The following is an 8,013-nucleotide window of genomic DNA, read 5'->3' as shown; positions in this document are numbered from 1 at the left end:
CAAGAGTGGCCAGTATATGCAAATAGTGCAGCATGGCGAGACAACTACAGTGAGTGCACGAGTAATACATGAGGAAAGCACAGAGCCTAGAACTGAATGTGGGAACTTTGAATATTGGAACTATGACAGGAAAATCTCGGGAGTTGGTTGACATGATGATTAGGAGAAAGGTTGCTATATTGTGTGTCCAGCAGAGCAGGTGGAAAGGCAGTAAGGCTAGAAGTTTAGGGGCATGGTTTAAATTATTTTACCATGGTGTAGATGGGAAGAGAAATGGAGTTGGGGTTATTTTAAAGGAAGAGTTAGCTAAGAATGTCTTGGAGGTGAAAAGAGTATCAGATCGAGTGATGAGGCTGAAACTTGAAATTGAGGGTGTTATGTATAATGCGATTAGCCCCACAGGTAGGATGTGACCTAGAGGTGAAAGAGAAATTCTGGAAGGAGCTAGACGAAGTAGTTCTGAGCATCCCAGACAGAGAGAGAGTCGTGATTAGTGCAGATTGTAATGGACATAGATTGTGAAGGAAATAGGGGTGATGAAGAAGTGATGGGTAAGTACAGCATCCAGGAAAGGAACTCGGAGGGACAGATGGTGGTAGACTTTGCAAAAAGGATGCAAATGGCTGTAGTGAACACTTTTTTCCAGAAGAGGCAGGAACATAGGGTGACCTACAAGAGCGGAGGTAGAAGCATGCAGGTGGATTACATCTTGTGCAGACGATGTAATCTGAAGGAGGTTACCGACTGTAAGGTAGTGGTAAGGGAGAGTGTGGCAAGACAGCATAGGATGGTGGTGTGTAAGATGACTCTGCTGGTGGTGGGGAGGAAGATTAGGAAGACAAAGGCAGAGCAGAGAACCATGTGGTGGAAGCTGAGACAGGACAAGTGTTGTGCGGCTTTTCGAGAAGAGGTGAGACAGGCTCTCGGTGGACAGGAGGAGCTTCCAGAAGACTGGACCACTACAGCCAAAGTGATCAGAGAAACAGGCAGGAGAGTACTTGTTGTATCTTCTGGCAGGAAAGGAGAGAAGGAGACTTGGTGGTGGAACCTCACAGTACAGGAAATCATACAAGGAAAGAGGTTAGCTAAGAAGAAGTGGGACACTGAGAGGACCGAGGAGAGACGAAAGGAATACATTGAGATGCGACACAGGGCAAAGGTAGAGGTGGAAAAGGCCAAACAAGAGGCATATGATGACATGTATGCCCGGTTGGACACTAAAGAAGGAAAAAAGGATCTCTACAAGTTGACCACACAGAGGGATAGAGATGGGAAGGATGTGCAGCAGGTTAGGGTGATTAAGGATAGAGATGGAACAATGTTGACTGGTGCCAGTAGTGTGCTAAATAAATGGAAAGAATACTTCAAAAATGAGAGAGAAGGGAGAGTAGAAGAGCCAAGTGTGGTGGACCAGGAAGCGGCAATGATTAGTAAGGGGGAAGTTAGAAAGGCATTAAAGAGGATGAAAAATGGAAAGGCAGTTGGTCTTGATGACATTCCTGTGGAGGTATGGAAGCATCTAGGAGAGGTGGCTGTGGAGTTTTTGACCAGCTTGTTCAATAGAATTGTAGCGTGTGAGAAGATGCCTGAGGAATGGAGGGAAAGTGTGCTGGTGCCCATTTTTAAGAACAAGGGTAATGTGCAGAGCTGTGGGAACTACAGAGGAACAAAGTTGACTAGCCACACATTGAAGTTATGGGAAAGAGTAGTGGAGGATAGACTCAGGACAGAAGTGAGTATTTGCGAGCAACAGTATGGTTTCATGCCTTGAAAGAATACAACAGATTGGCTTTATTTGCCTTGAGGGTATCGATGGAAAAGTACAGAGAAGGTCAGAAGGAGCTACATTGTGTGGCCCAATGGTTAAGATCATCGCCTGTCACCGTGGTGGACCTAGGTTAGTTAAAGTACACGTAGGCCTGTTTTACTGCTGCTTCTCTTCACCGCCGCCCTCCTGCTTGGAGAGGTGGCTTAAAGCTGGCTACTAGTGTGGACTGAATGGGTGGCAGAAATGAAACAGCAGTATTTTAAGGGGAATAGCGCTTCAGTAACATATTGAGAAAAACAACTATGAGAATTAACGTATGAGGAGTGACGTTCTTGACCTGCTGAATGTGTCAAGTGCCTTGAGATCATTTCTGTTGTGAACTGGTTCTGCAAAAATAAATTGGACTGCTACAGCAAGTCTCCAAAGTCTCTCATGCTGCTCTAAAATGCTTCCGCTCAAATACTGACCAGAAGTAGGAGATATTATTTGGATGATTGTTTGCAAGGGTTGGTAATTATTCCTTGTTGTGACAAAGGCAAGTAGCACACCAACTTGTCGTTACATTCACATTGGCCCGTCTGTCATTAATGAAGGGAAAATTACATCTGAATCTTAGCGCCATCAATTGTATATTCTTAACATTTGTTGTCTTTTGTTGTTTGTCATCAAACAAACAACAAATGATGATCATGGTGAGGCTTGTCAAAAACTAAGATCTCTAATTGCGTTGGTGGTTAGGTGTGTGCTCACATTATCAAAGCAAAGACTGCATAGTATGCGGTTGAAGTCATTGATTACGACACCAAGAGAACATTTGATTGTCCACCACCCTTTCAGTGAAACAATCCATCTTCATTGTTCACTGTAGTTTTTTAATGAACAATTTACATGATTGCCTCGGACTACATTCCAGAGCTGCAAAAAGCAAATTTAAAATAATTACTGCTCATTTGATCACAGACATCCTCAGCGTTAAGCATCGCGACTGCAAAGGTAGCGTTTGCACACCTTCTCAAACTCAACTTTTTCAAGCTTTTCGTTCAAATACGAGTGTAATTCTGAAATTCTTGTTCTGTCGTTGCGCAGATGGCATTTACTCTTCGCTCCTTGTTGCTTCTCTGCGGGATCGGTGGACTTTTGACTGGAGCCGTAAGTCAAAACCTCAGCTGCTGACTTCAAGAAATGCATATTTACTATTACTATTATATTTTTATTATACTATATAAATTTACTGTTGCTGACTTCATTTGTGTCACTTTCCAGCAGTCTGATTTTAACGACATACTTTTCCTCTTGACAGTGGTCTAAACCATCCAGTAAAGTAAAAGGTTGGTCACTGTGTCTCAATACTAAAAAAACAACAACCAAGTAAATCAAATCAAATCAAAACAATTTTGTGATTTTGTCAGCATTTGATACCGGATTTAATCAACATAGGTCATTTTCTCCCTGAAACAACAATTGTATTGCAGAAAACTGCTGTCCTAAAGGCTGGACTCAGGTGGATTGTCGCTGTTTCATTTACCAAGATAAAGGCAGGCAGTTTGCAGATGCAGAGGTATACAAAACATTTACATTACAACATTTATTTAGTTGTAGTGCTAAACCAGTTCCCTGCTTTGAAACCAGTGATTTATCTGTTTGTCTGTTCATTATCTAAGTATCATGGATCGATGTGAATGAAGTTTGTACATACACAATCTGTAGAAAGTGAAAGTCTTCGGTATTTTAGTCTTTTGTCTGCCACATTGAATATTTTCCGATTTTTCTAATTGGGTTGTTGTTGTTTGTTCTTGTAGAGCGTCTGCAACATTCTCGGTGGGAATCTGGCCTCGGTCCACAGCGCTTTGGAGTATGCCGTCGTTCTCGAACTGATTCGGGCAGCCTCTGACTCTACTGAGGATGTTTGGATGGGACTGCACGAGGCGATAGAGGTGAGACAAATTCTTCAAATAAGTAACTAACAATCTCCAGTAACCATTGAGACTTAAGCATTTAAACACATTTGTACAACGATGTCAATGCTGAGATGTTGTGTTGTTGAAACACGGACAAATCTTGAGCTCATATTTTCGAATTGATAATATTCAGGTTGTGAATCCCTCGGGTGAATCTTAGCGCCATCAACTTTCAGCAACCCAGCAGCATCAAGCACTGCTGCTGAGTGTAAAAATCTATCACATACAAAGTTGTCTAAACCTTGAACAGAACCAAGACAAGTTCTTTAAGATGCAGTGGTGCGTGGCCATTGACTGATTTTGCACAATAATTTTCACTTGAATTTGACATTTTAAAGGGAGTCTTTGCAGTGGAGGTAGTACATAAGAAAGGCGACCGATTCTCCTTGTCCTACTCGGCACTCGAGCAGCGTCAACGAAGACCAGTCCGAGTGTCTTCAGAAACTCGTCACAGCGGCCTGCCACTAGAGTGACAATCCATCCATCCATCTTCCGTTCCGTTTCTCCTCACACGGGTCGCGGGCGTGCTGGAGCCTATCCCAGCTATCTTCGGGCATGAGGAGGGATACACCCTGAACAGGTCGCCATCCAATCGCAGGGCACATAGAAACAAACAACCATTCGCACTCACATTCACACCTAAGGGTAATTTAGAGTCTTCAATCAACCTACCGTGAATGTTTTTGGGATGTGGGAGGAAACCAGAGTACCCGGAGAAAACCCACGCAGGCACTGGGAGAACATGCAAACTCCACACAGGTGAGACCGGGATTTGAACCGCGGTTCTCAGAACTGTGAGGCAGATGTGCTAACCAGTCGCCCACCGTGCCGTAGGATGACAATAATCCTGTTAAATGTCACAAGCACTTGAACAACATTTTCAGCATCAGCTGGTGAGAGGAGATGTTAATTGTTGTCATCATCAAGATGTCGAAAATTTAACGAGGATACTGCGTGATGTGTTATGTTGGTATGAACATACAAGCATGCGTTTTCTTTTCGGTTAGACTCATCTGTGGTCTCTTCTCAAAGTTTCTTTTCCTCCAAATGGGCTTTTGAGTTATTTCCTTGCCCGATGGGGAGGTTTAGAGAAGGGGATGTGGTCGATCTTTGCCAAATGTGGGCCTGTCAAGCCCTTTGAAACTCATTTGTGATGAAGGGCTGTGCAAATAAACTTGACTCATTGAAATGCGTTCTTCTGACTTCCAGGACGGTGCCTTCTTCTGGACTGATGGCTCAGATCTTGATTTCACGCGCTTCAACAGTGACGATGATCCTGGAGATTGCGTTGAGATTGAATTCAGTGGTAAATATATCATCATTTTAAAAGGGCAAACGGCTCCTCTTTGATCTAAATCTATAACTGTGAGTTTGGTAGGTTGGATGGAAATGACACACATTGATGAGAAGAGGATTTTCATGGTCGTCTTTTCACTATTTTGTGTTTGCTTCTAGATGGTCTCTGGGACAATGACAGCTGCACTGACATCAACAGATTTGTTTGTGTCCAAGATGCTGACCATTGCGACTACTGATCGGCCATCCGACCGCCATCTAATCCATCAGAACTATCACTGCTCAAGTATCCTGATGACTGCTCTAAGATCACACTTTACTACTGTGTATATTCTGTAATTCATAACAAAACATTCGTTTCTCAAACCCAGATCACTTAATTTCAATTATTAATTGCTAGCAAACGTCTATTATGGAATAAAGCATTTTGGTGTGGGATGTCATATTCAATTGATTTCACTTCAAAGACATGGAGACCAATGTTTCCCAACCTTCATTTTTATTTATTCATTTTTAGCAGTGAGCAGATCGATCCAAACATCGTCAGTATCGATACCAAGTCAGTAGCGGTCCTTTGCTCCTCCTCCCCCCTCTCGTGTTTCCATGTTGTGCCGTCATGTGACTTAGCAGCGCAAAAGCAAACGGGCAAGTGTCGGCCCGCCCACCAGCGCGCAACCACAGAGAGACGGAACAGAAGAACGACTCTCTGTATCTGGAAAAAGAAAAACAATTTAAAACAATTTTAAAAAAAACAGTTAAAAAGAAAAAGAAATCCAACCATGACACTTCCATGGAGGAAAATGATTTTGCTACTGTTCTATTGTTACTCATTTTGATCAATTATTTTTTTATTTAACAGTAACCTTTGTCCTACTTAACAACTACAAAAAAAGGAAACATCACAAAAACACTTAAAGGTCATAAAAATGAATTGAGTCGTACCAATTTGATGATGCATCTACCTTAATTGTAGAAAAGGATCAGTAACTGTGGTAGTTAGTTCCTGGAGCAAAATATTCCTGCCATTTAAGTACAAATGTGGAAGAAATGTGTTGATACCCTGACGAAGAAAGAAAAATCCATCATGTAATTGACACAAGTAATTTTAAAAAAGGTGCATAAAATGATGGCACTCGGCCTGCATGACAATGCTGATACCCGACAAGCTTGAAAATAATTTTCCATTGTATGTTAAACGAAGGTGTGTCCTGTAATTAACATCACTGCTGCTGTGACTGGAGCTATTTAACAGAACAGGGAGTGATAGTCACATGTGTGCAAGTCACAAGCAAATCTCAAGTCATAACCTTCAAGTCTCGAGCAAGTCCCAAGTCACTGCCGGGAAAAAAGATCAAGCAACTCGAGTCGAGTCCCCACTAAATTTCAAGCGAGTCGAGTCGAGTCGTTACTTGGTTTAAGCGAGTCGCCAATCGAGTCATACAATCTTGCTCCAGTCGCAACATATATTGCAGTTGTAATAAAATGTTTTTTCACAAATCATAACAAAAAAAAAAAGTATTCACACCTTATACAATGTAAATGAACAACAACAGAGATTATGATTGATTGAATTTATTGCACTGAATTGTTTTAAAGTTGTGTTTCAAACTCCATTTAACTGGACTTGACTTCTGAACAAACTATGCTGTGTACTTTTTGGTGACTGATTGCTACGGTGTCATGGGTGTGTGTTCCGGTTGTTGTCTTCCCCCTGTCTCATACACACCTGCTCCTGAGAGCATCTTCACACCTGTGCCTCGTTCACCCTAATTACCCCTTGCATTTAACCTCGTGTCTCATTCTTGCTAGTCGCCAGTTCGTTGTACCTTGTCATCGCGTTCCAGCATTCCTTGTTTCCACGTCACAGACTCACAGTAAGACTACACCCTGTTCCGATTATCGACCTTGCCTTTTTGCCTCACAAAAACTGGCGACTCGAGCCCCCCCCATCACTGCTTTTAGGCTTTGGAAAAGAAGAAAAACACAACAAATTCAACACACAAGGAGGGTCCAGTTGCTTTGCGAATTCCCATCACCCACATTACTGAGGAATCTACACAGGCATTAAGAAAAAACACAATTTCGAAGCCTTTTTCTTGATATTGTCACAATAACTTGACGATGACTTAGGCAATTATGCGATTAGGCTAACAAGATGGCAAAGAAATGAAGCATACAGAGAAAAGATCATTCTGTCTGCTGTGAAACATGGAAGACACTCCCTTTTTTCATTGTCCTGCTGTGGAATGACACAACCACAGTCCTCCCATTTTTTTGCCATTAAATTATGATACAATTCAATTATGAAATTTACCTCAGCAGATTAAGAAATAGGTATCTGTGTATAAGTGCAGGTATATACAGAATGCAAGGTATGAAATCTTATGCGACCCTCCAGCATGAAAGTCGCACTGCCGTGCTTAGAGCTAATCGCAGGGCACACCTAGACAAACAACAACCCCGACCTCTGAACTGTGAGGTGGACGTGCTAACGGGTCGGCCACCGTGCCGCCGTCTTTAGACCACAGCAACTTTATTAGTGGACTTTCACAGCAAAATGTATTTTGCCTGTATATCTCTGATGTTGGTTTTTCAATAAAAGAAACAAAAGTGTTCCAAACTTTACAAAAGGCCAGACCCCAGACCCGTGGGGCCCTGGTACACCATTGCAATTGTTCCCCTGACACGTCTTGAAATGTCGCATAAACACATATCACGTCACACAACACGTCCGACTTCTTTTTTATTAGCCTTTTATCTAATAAAAGTGTGCTTAATTTCCAAGTTCGCTTCAACCTGGCGCAGTCTTCCAGACAGCTCGCCCTGAGGTACCATTGTGTTTCCAAAGATGAGACACTAACACTAATAACCTGAAAGCATCACGAACAACTGGACTAGTAGCATACCGACCTAAAAGTATTGTCGTCACTGAAGCAGGAAGTACTTAAGTCATCATTTTGCCTCATCAATTCATGGCTGACACAAGAATTT

General features: G+C 42.3%; 1 protein-coding gene and 1 long non-coding RNA gene across 2 annotated transcripts; one reads left to right on the top strand and one right to left on the bottom strand.

Moving 5' to 3' along the window:
• The first annotated feature begins 2,608 nt into the window (after positions 1–2,608).
• Positions 2,609–5,465, top strand: LOC133481874 (galactose-specific lectin nattectin-like). Its single transcript, XM_061781166.1, has 7 exons — positions 2,609–2,761; positions 2,855–2,917; positions 3,069–3,096; positions 3,241–3,326; positions 3,568–3,702; positions 4,936–5,032; positions 5,182–5,465. Exons 2-7 carry the CDS (start codon positions 2,855–2,857, stop codon positions 5,259–5,261), a joined length of 489 nt encoding a protein of 162 aa, XP_061637150.1. The 5' UTR covers positions 2,609–2,761; the 3' UTR covers positions 5,262–5,465.
• Positions 5,466–5,504: 39 nt separating this feature from the next.
• On the bottom strand, positions 5,505–6,221 carry LOC133481913 (uncharacterized). The gene is made up of 2 exons (XR_009789648.1): positions 5,965–6,221; positions 5,505–5,734 (listed from the first exon to the last, which is right to left on the bottom strand). It is a non-coding gene; the product is annotated as an uncharacterized LOC133481913 (long non-coding RNA).
• Between the last annotated feature and the right edge of the window lie 1,792 nt (positions 6,222–8,013).

Source organism: Phyllopteryx taeniolatus, chromosome 1 (genome assembly GCF_024500385.1).
Source record: "Phyllopteryx taeniolatus isolate TA_2022b chromosome 1, UOR_Ptae_1.2, whole genome shotgun sequence".
Lineage (NCBI taxonomy): Eukaryota > Metazoa > Chordata > Actinopteri > Syngnathiformes > Syngnathidae > Phyllopteryx > Phyllopteryx taeniolatus.
The sequence above is the reverse complement of the archived record's forward strand: the minus strand, read 5'-3'. Positions and strand labels throughout refer to the sequence as shown.

Coding starts and splice junctions, on each gene's coding strand:
- LOC133481874 (XM_061781166.1), top strand. CDS start 2,855: ATGGCATTTACTCTTCGCTCCTTGTTGCTTCTCTGCGGGATCGGTGGA. Junction 3,703..4,935: donor GACTGCACGAGGCGATAGAG/GTGAGACAAATT, acceptor TCTGACTTCCAG/GACGGTGCCTTCTTCTGGAC. Junction 5,033..5,181: donor CGTTGAGATTGAATTCAGTG/GTAAATATATCA, acceptor GTTTGCTTCTAG/ATGGTCTCTGGGACAATGAC.